At 28.2% G+C, this 17,500-nt stretch overlaps 1 protein-coding gene across 2 annotated transcripts in view; it reads right to left on the minus strand.

Annotated features, from left to right (window-relative positions):
* The window catches only part of LOC100203821 (secretory carrier-associated membrane protein 2), an 87,672-nt gene that overhangs the window by 22,209 nt on the left and 47,963 nt on the right, over nucleotides 1-17,500 (minus strand). For both annotated transcript variants that reach the window (XM_065816319.1, XM_065816321.1), the window contains exon 6: nucleotides 738-869. In XM_065816319.1, the coding sequence (XP_065672391.1) occupies nucleotides 738-869 (132 nt within the window). The remainder of the gene's footprint in view (nucleotides 1-737; nucleotides 870-17,500) is intronic.

The raw sequence follows: 17,500 nt of genomic DNA on the forward strand, positions 1-17,500 counted from the left end.
TAGTTTAAAAGCAGTCATAAAGACAACATTTATAATATAAACTTAATAGTTAATTAGTTTCTGCTTGTTAGTTAATTTTAATGATTAAATAGTTGTTAAATCATTAAAATCTGATATAATGTGATACACAGCAAAAACAAATTGACTGTGTACAAAAGTCCTTTTATTTTTGGAGAAAGTACTTAATACACAATTAGAAACACTACTTTCACAAACACTACTTTCGTAAACAATACTACACAAACACCACTAAACAAACAGTACTTTCACAAACACTAGTTTCACAAATACTGCTTTCACAAACAATACTTTCATAAACACAAACTTGCATATAAAACAATTGAAGATACTATTGTCACTATCTTTTCAAATTTATTTTGAAATTTATTAACTTTAAATATTATATTTAATTTTTTAATTTGCTGTCATATTTTTGGTCTGCGGTTAAAAACTAAACTGATCCACAATGACGGTTTCATTCAACTGGAGTGACACTTTTGACTGACTGAGAAGACTTTAATTAACTAGAATTATACTTTAAAAATGATAGGAGTAACATATTTAACTGACTAAAATGACACTTTTAATTGACAGGAATGACACTTTTGACAGATTGAAATGACACTTTTAAATGAATGGAATAGACTTTTGAAATAGACTGATTAAACTAAATACTTTTTAAGTAACTTTAAAAAAAAATTAAAAAATTGAATTTGATTGTAAAAATGAATACTCACATTGCCAAAGATAAAACAATATTTTGCATGTTTTTTGAGATTCTATAGGAATTTCGAGTGAAATATCGTGATAAAAACATGGCTGCACACAGAAAAACTTTGGAAGAGGAGGAAAATTATTCTCCTTTTGCGCTAAAAAAGAACAAAACAATATTTATCTATATATTCCAATTCCAAAAATGAAAAACAAAACAAATTTTATTAAATGGTAATCCAATTAATAATATATAACATAAATGAGATATAATGCATGTAAATTAATGAAACTAATGTTAAGAAATACTGATGTAAACTTATGTAAACTAAAAATTGGTTTAATAATTAAATTCTAAATAAATACAAAGTTATAAAAAAATGTATAATTAATTAATAAAACAAAATAGAAATTATGAAAAAAAAATTTAGAATCAAAAATTTAAAAAGGTTTATTAAAATATAAAAAAACTAACAAAATAGTTTATATATATATATATATATATATATATATATATATATATATATATATATATATATATATATATATATATATATATATATATATATATATATATATACATATATATTAACGAAGAAAAAACAACATTTTTTCTATGGTACTTTAAGTTTCATGCCTATATGGCAATCATCAGCCATTGAATACAAATTCAAAAAAAAAAAAATCGCTAAAATTACAAAATACTGTGTAGTGGGATCTTAACGTCGCTAAGACATACTTGATGGCAATGAAAAAACAAAATATTAGTCAAAAAAAGATAAGAGGAATTTATTCTTGTGTCTGCATTTTGAAATCAACTCATGTCTGCATTTTGAAATCAACTCATTTCGTTTATTCAACAAGTTATCACCTATATATTTTAAAATAAGTAATTTTTCGTATATAAACAAAGATCGCAAATTTTTGACGAAGTGTTATAAGGATTGCAACGTTTTACAATTTTCCACTTAATTAAGGGTGTAAACATTTTGTCTTTTATGTCCCAAATTTCTTTAGACAATTCGGTATCATTTTTATATTTATTAATGTTAAAAGATTTTAGATGGTTAGCATACCGAAATTTAAATGGAGTTTCACATAAGCCAAAATATACTTTTTCTTTGTAGTCAGGTTCATTTGACGACACGGTCGCTTGATAAACGATGTTCTTCGACAAGCACTGATTGTTCATGGGACAGATGGATTTATTGACACAGTTGCATGTTTTTCCCTCATCTTTACCTTGGCTATATAATATTCTGTGATTGTGCGAATTAATGATGGACTTGATGTTTGGCATACATGAGTAGCTTATTTTAATGGTATTTCGATTAAATACCTTACGAAGTTTGTGACCAACCGGAAAGTGCAGGTCTACCATGTTCAAAAAACGACCTATTTTTGTTGCAACATTGGTACTGAAAGGTGGGTTGTTCTAGATTATGTTTCGCTTGTGATTTTTGAATGGGATCTGTTTTTTATTTAAATGGTAGGTGAATTTGCAGATAAAACCTGATTTAAATAATGCATCTTGATAAGTAGGAATAGATTGTTTAAAAATATTTTCGTTAGTTCGATAGTTTGAGGAAGACTTTTTAGTATACTAGGAGGGTGGTTAGAGGCAGCATTTATATAACTGATGGAATTACCAGGCTTGCAGTAAAGTTGGAAAGAACTGTCATTAAGATTTAACGTTAAGTCCAGATAATTAACAATTTTAAAATTACAGCTGATGGATATAAGAAGATCATTATTATTAAAAATTTTCATGAAGTGCTTTTAATTTTTTCCATCTGTTGGCCACTCCGGTTCTTAAACACTGCTAGACTATCATCTCTATACAATCCGAATTTATCTTTATCGTAAGATTGTGATAATTGAAACAAGATAAATATTCCAACTAACTCACAAACTTCTGCGGTATCAAAGGCTGGTGACATCAAATAAGCCTCCACTTTTTTTAATCCAGGCTTCACCGTTGTTAAATAATAATGATTTCCTGGCATGGTATATTAACTTTTTTTCATCTTGTTTTATAATTAAGTATTCTTCAGCAAAGGCTATAGCGTTGTTCAGTAAATTTTCATTAATTGAAGGATAAAAATCAGTTATATCGAAAATTAAGAATTTGTATAAATGTTTTTCTTTAATACTTTGAAACCAATCTATAACGTTCTGTGAGTTTGGCCATTGATTGATCCAAACTTTTTTTCTAAGATCACTATTTATTTTTGATAGAATAACTTTAGAAACTCTTCCTACTTCGTATTTTGCAGGATTTAATAGGCAAACTGTAGGGTTGTTTAAAAAATTATCCTTGTGGTCTTTTAGAGTGATAAAACAATTGGAGGTGCCATTTAATTCAATTCTGTTGAAAACATCATGATTAATTAAAAGGTGTTTGCTTTCAACATTTATTTGATCTTTCAGATTTTGGTCAGCCTTTTTATATGTAGATGTAACTCCTCTCAGATTTTGGTCAGCCTTTTTATATGTAGATGTAACTCCTCTCAGATTTTGGTCAGCCTTTTTATATGTAGATGTAACTCCTCTCAGATTTTGGTCAGCCTTTTTATATGTAGATGTAACTCCTCTTATCTTTTTTTGACACCGGTGATTAGCTAATATTTTGTTTTTTCGTTGCCATCAAGTATGTCTTAGCGACGTTAAGATCCCACTACACAGTATTTTGTAATTTTAGCGATTTTTTTTGTTTTTGAATTTGTATTCAATGGCTGATGATTGCCGTATAGGCATGAAACTTAAAGTACCATAGAAAAAGTTGTTTTTTCTTTGTTAATATATATGTATATTGCTCTATTTGAAGTATCTTTAATATTGAGCACTCTATTTTGGAGAATATATTTTAAAATTATTTGTTTGTGTGTGTGTGTGTGTGTGTGTGTGTGTGTGTGTGTGTGTGTGTGTGTGTGTGTGTGTGTGTATGTATGTGTATATATATATATATATATATATATATATATATATATATATATATATATATATATATATATATATATATAGTATATAGTATATATATATAGTGTATATGTTACCGCAGTACCAGGAATTAGCTAAATGCTAATGTTTATAATATAATTTAATATTGCAACTCTGAGTTTCATGTTTTACCGCAATCATCAAGCAAGTAGTAAAAGTTTAATTTTGCTATGATTTGTTTAGTGAACATTACGGTTTATACTTGTATTTTGGATCGTTACGTAACGGAAATTGATTAGTAGTTAGGTTAATAATATTATTAATTTGTTTTTAGCTGGCTGATAGTTGTGAAATAGTTATATGTTTAATACTGTTTAAAATATTTTTATGTGATAATGTTTGAGTAGGAGGGTACAGACTTGAGAATAGACCATGTTAGCATAAGGGTTTCATTAAAATTGTTTTTTAAATCCCAGATGTAGTTTGATAGGGCGGTAGACTTTTTGTATTTAATATTATTGAATGATGTTTTGTGGTTGTTATATCTGGTTTTCCACTCACCTTCCATTAATCCAATATAAACTTTGTTGGGTTGGTTTTTTGTTGCGATGATGCATTTATATATAATATTTGTGGATTTGCACTTACCATTCAGGGGGCATTCTGCTTTGTTTCGACAATTGCATTTTGGATCATTATTTTCAATTCTTGGGAAGATTATTTTTTTTGTTGTGGTTTTTTATAATTTTTTCTATATTTTCAGTGCAACTGTAGCTTACCTTTACAGTGTTTCTGTTTAAGATTTTGCGAAGTTTGTGTGTCTTAGGGAAGTTTTTTTCTAGTAAATACAAGAACATTTTTGCAACATTTGTGGAGACATTTTTATTAAATGGGGGTTTGAAACCATATGATATTGCGTTTACCATTTTTCAGGGGTGTTTTTTGTTTGATCTGATATTTAAGGGAGTAGTTTTTGTATCCGCTATTTTTTAATGCTTGTTCATTTTTAGATTGATTAAATATAACTTCGCTGGAGGAACTTTGTGATAGTCTGTTTGATATTGAAGTAGGTAAGCGTTTAATAATTTGTGGTGGGTGATTAGAAGATATATATTTACATAAGATTATCGTTGGGTATTTTGAAAGGCTTATGGGTGTTTTGGACTGAAATGAAAGTGACATCAAGGAAGTTAACTGATTTAAGATTTGTTTTTATGTCTATTTGAAATCCAACATCTTTAAACTTTTGGATTATATTTTTTCGCATTCGCTCCATTTCTTGGCCATTAGAATTACTTATTATCAACAAGCCATCATCACGGTAAAGCCCAACCAAATAGCTTTAAAACTAAATTTAAGTAGCCGAATAGAATACCTAGCAAAATCTCCAGTATTTATCACCTTAAAAGACCATAAAGAAAACTTTAAATCAAAACCTGATTGCTATTTCATTAACCCGGCAAAAAGCGAAATCGGAATAATAAGCAAAAAAATCTTAGACATTACTAACACATACTTAAGAAATAGCCTAAAAGTAAACCAATGGAAAAATACATGTGAAAAAAAAGTCTGTATGAGAAATTTACTATTATATCATATCCAAAACCCAAAGAACTGTTAAATAAAAGAACCGAAATTATATCAAAGTGCTGCCATGAAAATAAATTCTTATTAATAAATTACAAAGCTCGCTACAAACCTGACTAACAACTAAAAATAACTATATTAATCTACTCCATATATCTCTAGGCTACCTAATAAATTACTCACATACACAGATTTGTAATATATTTCATAATATTATATATATTTTTATATCAATTTTAATTCTTATTTTATTATTTTTTAATACACAAATAATACACATTATCACATAAAAAATATTTTAAACAACATTAAACATGTAACTATTTCACAACTATCAGCCAACTAAAAACAAATTAATAATATTATTAACCTAACTACTAATCAATTTCCATCCCGTAACAACCCAAAATACAAATATAAACATCCACTAAACAAATCGTAACATCCACTAAACAAATCGTAGCAAAATTAAACTTTTACTACTTGACTGATGATTGTGGTAACACATGAAACTCAGAGTTGCAATATTAAATTATATTATAAACATTTAGCTAATTCCTGGTACTGGCGGTAACATATATACTATATAGCTCTAGTTTATCTATTGAGCACTCTTTTAAGTATACAATATTATACATGATAATATAAAGATATTTTCTTTATGTATGTATGTTTTCTGGAAAATTAGGTAACACTATACATTTATAAATAATATTTGACAAATTCAACCAGTGTGGAAAAATCCACACTGAAGTCACAGACAACACTATTTGTCTAATTAAACATTGCATAAAAACTTTATTTTATTAATGAGACATGGAAGAAAAAAAAACCATACACAACTGCTTTAAACATTGGAAGTTACTATGGAGCAGAAATTTGTGATTGTGTAGGCTTATATATTTTAAATTCCCTAGCTAAAATAATTCATTTTAATTAATTAGGCTAGTATTGCGATGATGGTTTAATAATTAAAAAAAAACAACAAAAAAAAAGCAAACAAAAACCTCAACAAAATCGGAAAAAATATAAAAATTTTCAAAAAATATTGGCTTCCAAATTGAAATAAACATCAGTTTAAAAATTGTGAACTTTCTTGATGTCACATTTAACCTCTTGGAAAAATTTTATAGGCCTTATAAAAAACCTAATGATGAATTATTCTATATTAATATAAATTCAAACCATTCCTCTCAAATCTTAAAACAAATTCCTACTTCAATTAACAATAGACTAAATCAAAACTTTTCTAATGAAAATATTTTTAACTTTTCCAAACATGAGTATGAAGCTGCTCTTAAAAAAAGCGGATTTAAAAATATCGAGATAAATTTGAAACAAAAATTGAAAAAAAGAGAAATAAAAATAAAAATATAATTTGGTTCAACCCTCTCTACAGCTAAAATGTTTCAACAAATAATGGAAAAGCATTTCTTTAAATTAGTAGACAAATATTTCCCTCCCTCTAATAAACTGCACAAAATTTTTAACAGAAACACTTTAACAGAAAGTTAAGCTATAGCTGTACAAAAAATATTGAAAGAAATATAAAAGGCCATAATTTTGCATTAATTAATAACAATGAGTTTCTTAAAAAAAAAAAAAAAAAAAAAGACTGAAAATTGTAATTGTCTGCCCCATTCATAGGGCAAATGCTTTTCAAAAAATATTATTTACAAATGCATTGTTTCTTCCCAACACAACCCTGATAAACAATATATTGGCTTAACCAGGGGTGAATGAAAAAAAACGTTATGCCAACCACAAACAATTTTTTAAACATAAAAATACTCAAAAGAGACAAAAAGTTGCTGACAAAATATAATTAGCAACTAAAAGAAAAAAATATTAATTCTAAATTAAACTGGTCTATTTTAAATAACTGTGGCTGCTTATAATAACATTTCCAAAAAATGAATAATTAGAAATTATTACTCATTTGGAACAAGAAAATTTACTAAATAAAAAATATGAATTAATTTCTAAATACAGACATGAAAATAAGTTTTCACCTTTTAAAAAATCATAAAATCAAATGACCAGACTAAAATTATCTTAATTCTAAAAAACTTTTTTCATGATTAATTTTTTAACTTGCTAATGTAGTTGATGCTCTGGTTGCAAAATAACTACAGTTATTACATAATTAATTATAAAAATACCCAACTTTCTGTGAAATATTTTTTCTATAATTTGAATTTTTTGATGTTTAGACATTCTTCCTGATAAACCTACTGATGGAGAAACAAGTTTTTGAAGAATAAAACTAGATAAGTGTTTTTAGTAATTTATATATATATATATATATATATATATATATATATATATATATATATATATATATATATATATATATATATATATATATATATATATATATATATATATAACAATGCTTAAATAGGTTACTTAAAAGTAACCTATTTAAGCATTGTTATCTATATGTGTTCAAGTATAGCCTACTATATTTCTATATTTTTATTTGTTTTTTTTATTTTATTTTAATTCACCTCCCCAAGGCCACTGCAATTGATGAGGCTACTTTAGATATGGTTACAACTCTTTCTCAACTTTATAACTCTGAAACACAAACCTTGACAAACAAGGCCGCTGCGCCGAGAAACAAGTTGAGTGTGGTACTACCAGGGACATGGTGGGGATCGAACATCACAAAATATAAGAATTATAAAAACAACTTAATTATCTAAAAATAGTTTAGATATCTGAAAAACATATGATTGTTGTTTAGATATCTAAATTACTAATAAATTAATAAAGAATTCCAAGTAAACTGCTTATGATAGTACCATTTTCTTTTGAAAATTGAAATAAAAAGTGTTCCTCGAAAATTGTATTTATTTTTTGAAAGTTTTCTTTTAATTGAGTTTTTCTAATATCTTGCAAAATAATGGTTTGGCTCTGATTTGAGTCCAAGTATTTGTTTACCTGTACTGATTCCATGAGAAAAGATTATACAATTTAAAGTTGTATGGTTTTATATTTTCAAAATTTTAATAATTAGTTAATTCATCAGTATCGACCTTTTCCCATCCATCAGCATTGGTATCAGCCAAAAAAGTGCTATCGATACATCACACTAGTCCGAAATGGCTCAAAACTTGAACTTGAGTTTCTGAAGAAACCCTTTGTGGGGATTAAAGTACACATGCTTCCATTTCAAAAAATGCAAAAATTGAAATCAAACTATTTTGTCAGAGAAAGAAAATTGATTTTGAATTTTTAACATTTTATGAAGAAATGCCGGTTGACATAATTATTGGAAAATATAATTTTGACTCATTCTAAACTGGAAATACCATCCAAATGTTTCTATATGTAGCATATTTGAGTGTTTGGAAATTAACTTTTATGTTATTGTGTTTAAAAGTTTATAACAATCTTTCTTTTTATTAAGATTTTCACTCATTCCTAAAAAATCTAGAATAAGAATGTTAATATTCAAAGATCCTAAATTTTCAATGTATATTTCTAAACATTTGTAAGTTCAAAGTATAAGTAATTATAACAGGACAGAAATAATGCTTTTTGAATTAAGCTAAAAATGCTAAATTTGTAGTTTGCACAATGTCATAATACGGGTGGCAATCTGGCAAAATGTTTTTTTCTCTTTTTTCAGGAAAAGGCATTGACCCTTAGTTGCTTTGGTATATGAATTGTGTTAAATCAAGTTATTTCATTAAAAATGCCTCAGCTGAATCACGTGATGATTACAGAAAAATTGTTTCTTTTCTTTGTATGAGAAAGTCTGAAAGAGTTTTAACCTCCTTCTTGATTGAGCGAGTCTAAGAAATATTTGAAGGTTAGAGAGCAGATTGCATCATCTGTAATTCTTTCAAAAGATGCATCTCTCCATGGAACCATCAAAATAAGAAGATCTGGGGGTGGAAGATTGCCTATAACACAAGGTATTGTTTTGGAAGATTTATTTTACTTTTTATAATACAGATATATTTGTAATTTCACCTATGAATTTAAACAAAAAACTAATATTATGATTTTTTATCAATTTCCCATGGACAAGCCTTTGTTTAAAAGAATACAATAATACTTACCTTTGTACCAAATTGATGAAAAGTAAAAGAAAATTCTACATAGAATGGACTATTTCATTTTTCTCACTTCTACTACGTTTTTAGGCCCTGCATGTCAAAAAGAACTCTTCAAAAAAGAATTTGAGTTGACTGCCCAAGATTTAGTGCATGTGCAATCTAACACAGGATTGTCAAATACAGGAATTAAAAAACTTGCTACAACTCTCAATCAAGTGTCAAAATCCAAAATAGTTGAGACCAACTTTCGTGAGAAATTCTTTCAACTTGGTAAGCAGCTTTCTGATCACTTCACCCAAACAACAATTGATGTTCATCATGATCTGAATAAAATCAGTCATCAAACAGTGGTCCACTGCAAAGAACTTTCTGCATTTGCAGATGAAATTTTGAAGAGAAGACAAGTTTTTACTGATCATATAGTAAAACTTGGCTTAAAACTTAAAAAACTTGAAAGATGGAGGTGGCGGTTTTCTTAAAATCACCCTTGGAACCCAGGAGGATCTATTATCTCAACCACTCTGTCCACCTAAAAGAAAGTCATTGACTTCTCAGCTTGGATTGCAGTCACATGCTAGTACCCATCCATGCACATGGTGTGATATAGACTCCAAGTATCTGTCTTTCAAAGGCAATCTTCGCACTATTGGAACACTATGGAAGTGTTTCAAAGCCTTTGAAAATGCTGGTAAGGATCTAAAAAAAGCAAAGCAGTTAAAAAATTTCATTCATGATCCCCTTATCTCTGGGGAAGATGGAATGCTTGTCTTAGACATCATTCCTCCAATGGAACTTTATCTACTCCTGGGTGTTGTTAATCACCTCTGCAAAGCACTGAAGGACCGCTGGTCAAAGGCTGATAGTGGCCATCAGCTCTTCACATCAATTGTCAGCCTTTTCATGTAGGTCAATTTGCTGGGAATAAGTGTCACAAACTTTTGAAAAACATTGATGTATTGCAACAGCTTGCTGAGAAAAATTGCGCTTTTGAAACATTTCCCATCATTGACATATTCAGGAAATTTGATTCTGTTGTGACAGCTTGCTTTGGCAATGCCTGGATAAAAGCTTTATTGATAAAATCAACAGCTTTAAAAGCTCCTATCTTCAACTTATAATCGTCAGTGTCACTTCAAAGGTTCATTCACTTTTTTATTACATTCAAGACTTAGTTGCTCAGAGTCTTTAGGGCAATACAGCCAACAAGCAACTAAGTCTATTCATCACAGCTTCATTGTTCATTGGACTAGATTTAAAAGGCTCTCTCATTACCTAGAATATGGAATGAAATTGGAAGCATCAGTGGTCGAATTTAACAGCAAACATTTGTTGAATGTAAAAAGAAATAATCAATGTGATTTTTATTTATTTGGAAGAATAAATGTGAATAAAAATTGTTTAGTGTTTATTATTTTAACTTAATTGTGATAAAAAAGACTCAATATTATAAATATTATGCTTTTGTTATATTCAAACAAAATTTCTACAACTACCACTTAGTACGCTTTTTTTAAACTAAGGATTTTCCTAAACCCATACACATAATAACGGAATGTTCCAGCACACAAATATGCTACATATAGAAACATTTGGATGGTATTTCCAGTTTAGAATGAGACAAAATTATTTTTTTTAATAATTATGTCAACTGGCATTTCTTCATAAAATGTTAAAAACTCAAAATCAACTTTCTTTTTCGGACGAAATAGTCTGATTTCAATTTTTGCATTTTTTGAAATGGGAACATGTGTACTTTAATCCCCCCGAAGGGTTTCTTCGGAAACTCAAGTTCAAGTTTTGAGCCATTTTGGACTAGTGTGATAAAAGCCGAAATATCAATATTAAATAATAAAAATAATATATAACAGAACATGATGTTTTTTTATCAATTAAATATATATATATATATATATATATATATATATATATATATATATATATATATATATATATATATATATATATATATATATATATATATATATATACTATAGCATATTCATGTGAGCACTTGTTGTAAGCATCGTTTTTTATTTAAAAAAAATGTCTCCATAAGCAACTTTTATAGAGAACAAAAAGTACATACATCAACTATCAAATAGCCTGACTCGCAAGGGAGTGCTGCTACAGGGTTTGGTTTGGTTTGGGTCAGCATCAAGGTCAGCCTAGGGTTAGGGTTACGGCAAGGATTAAATATGGTTATATTACTGTAATTAATCGTTTTTGTAAATAGATGAAAATAAAAATGAAATATTATAAATAAAAATAACAAAAATAAATATAAAAAACATATTTTTATAATAAAAAAATAAATTTAAATATGTATAGATAAAAATAAAAATACAATAAAAATTAAAAAATATTTGATCTTGTTGCAATGCAAATTTGTATTTTTATAATGGTTTTTATTTTACTGATTTTGAATACATAGCTGAATGATTGCCAAATGGCATGAAACTTAAAGTCCTATAAAAAGTTGTATTATTTTCATTAAAATATTTTAATATATTTGATCTATTATATAAATATCAATCACTTTTAGATCGACAAAGATCAGTATTATATCTAACAGAATACAACAAAACTACATATATATATATATATATATATATATATATATATATATATATATATATATATATATATATATATATATATATACACACATACATACATACATATATAGCACTGTGAATAATATATATATATATATATATATATATATATATATATATATATATATATATATATATATATATATATATATATATATATACACATATACATATATAGTACTGTGAATAAGTTTTAGACCTATTACATTTTTTCAAAAAATCCTGGAGAACTCTTCTCTAATATTTAAGTTTTAAGTTCTAAATTATAATCTTATTAAAACACATGTATTTCACACAAAATATGTAACAATTAAAAACTTTTTAATGTTAAACTTCAATAAAAACTCTTAATATTTACCATGTCCTCCTTTTGCCTCAATCCCAGCCAATATTAGGGGAATAAATTCATACAAATTAGTTATAAAATCCTGGGGTATGTTGTGCCATTCTCTTTGAAGTACTTCAAAACATTCTTTAGCATTTCGGGGAGCATGTTCAACCTTCTTTCTGTCCAGGTAATCCCAAATATGCTCAACTATATTCAAAACTGGGCTTTGGGGAGGCCAGGTCATCAATTCCAGTACTCCTTCCTCTGCCATTTCATTTAAATACTTTATTGCCACTCTGGAACAATGTTTTGGGTCATTGTCCTGCTGCAGAATAAAATTATGACCTATTAGTCTCATTCCGCATGATACAGCATGGTGCCTTAGGATATCCACATAACGTTCCCCGGTGAGTCGCCCCCCTATTTTGATCAAATCACCTACTCCAGATAAAGATAAACAGCCGCAAACTTGTAAAGAGCCTCCTCTGTGTTTAAAACATATTGGCATCCTTTCGTTCCAAAAATTTCGAATTTGGACTCATCGGTGTACAGAACCCAATTAAACATTTACTGCGCCCAATCTTTGTTTTGTTTTGCATATTTAAGTCGTTTTTCTTTATTGCCATACCGTAATAATGTTTTTCGAACTGCAACACACCCTTTTAATCCCAATTTAAGTAGGTGCCATCGATTAAAAAAAGAGCTGACATTTTCCCCAGTTGCTGTGTTAATGTCTTTTTGCCAGCTCGGTTGATGCTTTTTTTGTATTTCTTAAAGATAGGGTTTTTAAATATTTATTGTCATCTTTTGTTAGCTTAGGAGGTCTACCACTTTTCTTTCTATCTTCAAGGGAGCCAGTTTCTCTAATTTCTGTAACAGCACTCTTTGAATATCCTGTTTTGGATGTAGTTGTTATGACACATCCTTTTAATAAATAAACAAACAAATCCCTCATGTTTCCTCATCAATTTTGTTTATTTTTTCAAAATAGTATATTCTTTCAACTTTTCTTATATATTATTAAACTTAAGTATGCTTTAAAAAAATTACATAGTAACTTATTCACAGTAATGTATATTAGTGTTGTTCAGAAAATATTATTTTACTCCTGAGTCACCCAAATTGAGGTTTTTCCTGTTATACATTATATCTAAATATAATTTTTAAAGATTTTTGATAAGTGAGCCTGAGGTTCCTCAAAGCCTCTGAACATGCACCCCATTTTTTGAGTATAACTTAATTAATTTTTTTTTTTAACTTTTTTAAAATTACAATAGGCAAAGAAAAACTCAAAAAAAGTTTTCATTTGCTTTCAGTTGCACTGCTCAAGTTTTGGCACTGTTTTTTGAAAGAATTAAATTTTAACATTAATTATATTGAAAGAATGTTGACTTGATAAAGTAAGAAATGTGAGCGGTCACATTCACAACTAAGTACTGAAGTTAAAGCGTCTGATAAATCAAAAGAAAGTTCTTTAGGATAAGACTATAAGCAACTATAGTAGTAACCTTAAATGTAGTACAAGTACCTCTAGCTCACATAAAGCAACTCCAGGCAGACCTGTGACAAGAAAGCCAACAGATTTCTTGTAAATTGGTCATATACTTTAACATCAACTAATGGAGCCAAACTGCCCGATTGTAGGAAAATTATGAAATTTGTCTTATTTCCAAGGTATGATCCAGAAAATGTCAAAATAAGTGAAGAATCAGGATCTTGCCTATGATGCAGTTGATGCTGTTGTTATTTTTTGAAATAAGGCACCTACAAAAGCTAAAGCATGACAATTTACATGATTGATATCATGAAACTTTTAAAACTTTTGTATATCAGAGTTTGATGAAAATTAAAGGAAAAATAAATGACCCTGATAACAGGAGAGCAAACTTTATTAAACTGGATTCTCTTTTTGACATTTGTGCACCAGATGCCATTGATGAAATAAAAAAATCAATATTTTTGTCAGACAGAATGAAACAAGATAATACCGATTTCTATTTGGACTAACAACAGGAAAGGAGATCATGCATGAACATGGCTGTGACGTATCCAGAAGTTTTTTGGGCTTACCGGTCTGTCTGCGTTTTGAGGAGCTTTTTTTTTTCTTCCAGCAATTAAAAACATAGAATCTTAAAATCAACTTTAGTTTTTCTAAATAGTAGAAATATACTAATTTATCACTTATAATTTTGACGAACTGATCAACACTAGTTGATGATGTGTATGTCGCTTGTTTTTCTAAATAGTACAAATAATATTTACCAAAGTAACCAAAATAATCAGTAATATTATATTAATGGCTTTAACATCAACATTGATTCACCGCTTATTTTCCTTTATACCTTTTATTGCCTAACTAATACAAAGAATGAGATCAAATTTATTTCCTTACTGCTTCTCTTGCGAGAGAAGCTTTATAACTACAACATTTAATAAACAATAAATTTATATATAAATATATTTTTTTTAAATAAAGATTTATTTAAGGCATATTAGAAAGGATAGACATTTTATAAATCAATGCGTCTCTCACCTGAGTCTCGATAAATGTTAGTTAGCTCTTCATAAGTTTGGTTTATTAAATTTCGTGGGCTAACCAAAGAAATTTGCATAAGGCGACCAAGTGCTATTATACCAAGCTGATTTCTTTGTTTAGAATGTATTAACTTTAGCAAAGAGAACCCTCTTTCGATGTTTGCCATGCTAGGAGGTATGAGTAGTGACAATTTAAATAACTTCATTATATCATAGTAAAGCTCACATGCATACTCGGTACGGAAAACAGTATAAATAGCATCGCTTGTTGTCGGGTGTTCGTGCTTATATATATCGATGTTACTACTCTTTAACTTGCCTTCTTTTACTAAAGCTTGAATTTTTAGGTTCCTTTTTATTTCAAGGTTAAATAAGATTTCTCAATAATCAGAGAGAAAATGATGGATATCATCTTCATTATCTTGAATAGGATTAAACAATGGTGGTGCAATTTTTCCCCCGTCAATAACAGCAGATTTTGCATGGCCATAAAATTGTGAAAGTTTACTAATGTTAGCTTAAAACTTGGTGGAATCTTAATTTTCACCAGTTGCGTTAAATGCATCAAATGCTAAAAATACATCGTCATTAATTCGCATTACTGCATCAATTTCCTCTTTTAATCTCATCAAAAATGGCACTTTTTTCTTTAAAAACTACTATTTTCTTTAAAAACACTATTTTTAAAACTACTATTTTCTTATATTAAAAACTACTATTTTCTTTAAAAAACTCATCAATTGTTTCTGGTGTTGACATCGTGTTAAACAAATTATTTTTTCTTAATCGATGTGCTAGTCCTTGATGCTCTTTAGATATATAGAGAAATTTGAATGAGTGTTAAATAATGGACTTTTACTGTTGGCTATATCACTAAGCTCATTTTTTAAAAAGTCTAATTTTAAGTTTATCTTTGAGTAGACTAGGTTTTGCTATTATAAAATCTTTGCAAATTTATTTATTGGTACAAAAACATCAGCCAGTAAAAGCAAAAAAAGTATATTATCAAGAACAAGTAATTGATATGTTAGACCGTCAAGCTCCGCATCATCATTGTCCTTGTTTAGCAAGAGCTAAACAATGACAACGACAGTTAATGTACATTGAGTGGGGAGAAATTTTTTTTAACTTAGCTTGTAAATCATTACGCACCCCACTCATTATGTTAGTTCCATCAAAGCCATGGAAGTGCAGTTGCTGGATATCTATCGATTTAGATTTTAAAACTAATTGTACTTATTCACATAAGGTTTGCGCATCCTTTCTTACAATAACTTGGATTAAACCAAGAAATATTTTTTCAATAGTATGAGAATCAGAATCGACATATCTGATGAAAACAGAAAAGACAGCCCTATCCGTCACTTCGCTTATCTCATCAGCAAAAACACTAAAGTCATGGGCCAAAATAATTTTTGTGCAAACCTTTTTTCTAATTTATCACTTATTATTTTGATGAACTGATCAACACTCGTTTGCTAGCAATTTTAAAGTGTGAATCTATCTCCTTATCACCAAGATCTCGAATAAATTTAACGATATCACTAAAGTTTTCCCAGACTGCCCAGTTCTTTTTAATTACAAAGTAAACAGTTTTAAAAAACTTTTTCATGACATTACGGTTGCGCTGTTTACCCGCAATTCTGTATAGCAAGCTGCTATCAACCATCTGATTGTATACAGTTCCTTTGGTTGAAAGTATTTTTTTGACCTGTTGACATTTTTCAGCAGCATCCTGGTGTCTCTTTGAATTTTGATGTGCAGTAAATGTCCTTTGTGGATGTTCAAAAAGCTTCGCGGCTTTAGTTCTCCACACTTCTCCAATATCCCCGTATTCTTTACAAATACTACATAACCAACCTTGATCTTTTGCAGAATAAATAGCCAATGGAAATATTGTTTCCCACTTTTGTTGAGATTGGTGACACATCATGTACATATGTCCATCTAGTAAATGTTCATTGATATTAGAGATAACGCTTTCATTTGATTCATGCTCGATGCTAATTTCGCTTTCGTTTGTTCTTATTTCAGGAATCAACTGCTGATCTACCTCTTCTTGAACTTGTTCTGTGTCTTGTTTTGTAGTTTGGTTAACAACAAATGCTTCAAAAATTGACTATTGTCCAGAATTCACATTGTTATTTTTACTGTGTAAAGATCTGTATGTAGACAAATTTTTGTTGTGGCTTCTACAAGAAGTCTCTGGTCGACTCATATTACGTAAGTTATACGTACTATATAAACTTTTGTGAACAAATTTTAGTAATTAAAGTTTATAAAAACATAAAATGCAGAGTTATAGCATAGCAAGGTCATTAATTCATTCATAACACAAGCATAGCAAGGTCTTTCAAAAATTTTCTTTCAAAAAATAATAATTTTTTCTTTCTTCTTTTCTTACTTATTAAATCAAGTTTTTTGGTGAGATTATGTTATTACATTTTAAAAAAGTTTTATTTGTTTATTTTATAATTTAAAACCATTTTTACTATTTTTACATTTACATTTTTACTGCAATTTATTATTTAAAATGAGAAACTATTATTAAAAATGAGAAAGGTTAAAGCTTATAGAGTTTAATCAAGTTGTAAATTATAGTTATGAAAATGTGGAGGAGAAACTCATTTTAAGCATATTAGACAAGTTAATGTTTTTATGAAAAGAATTATAAAAATATAAAATGCTAAGCGCTTCTTATTTTAATCCAATCA

This window comes from Hydra vulgaris, chromosome 13 (genome assembly GCF_038396675.1).
Source record: "Hydra vulgaris chromosome 13, alternate assembly HydraT2T_AEP".
NCBI classification, from domain to species: Eukaryota; Metazoa; Cnidaria; class Hydrozoa; order Anthoathecata; family Hydridae; genus Hydra; species Hydra vulgaris.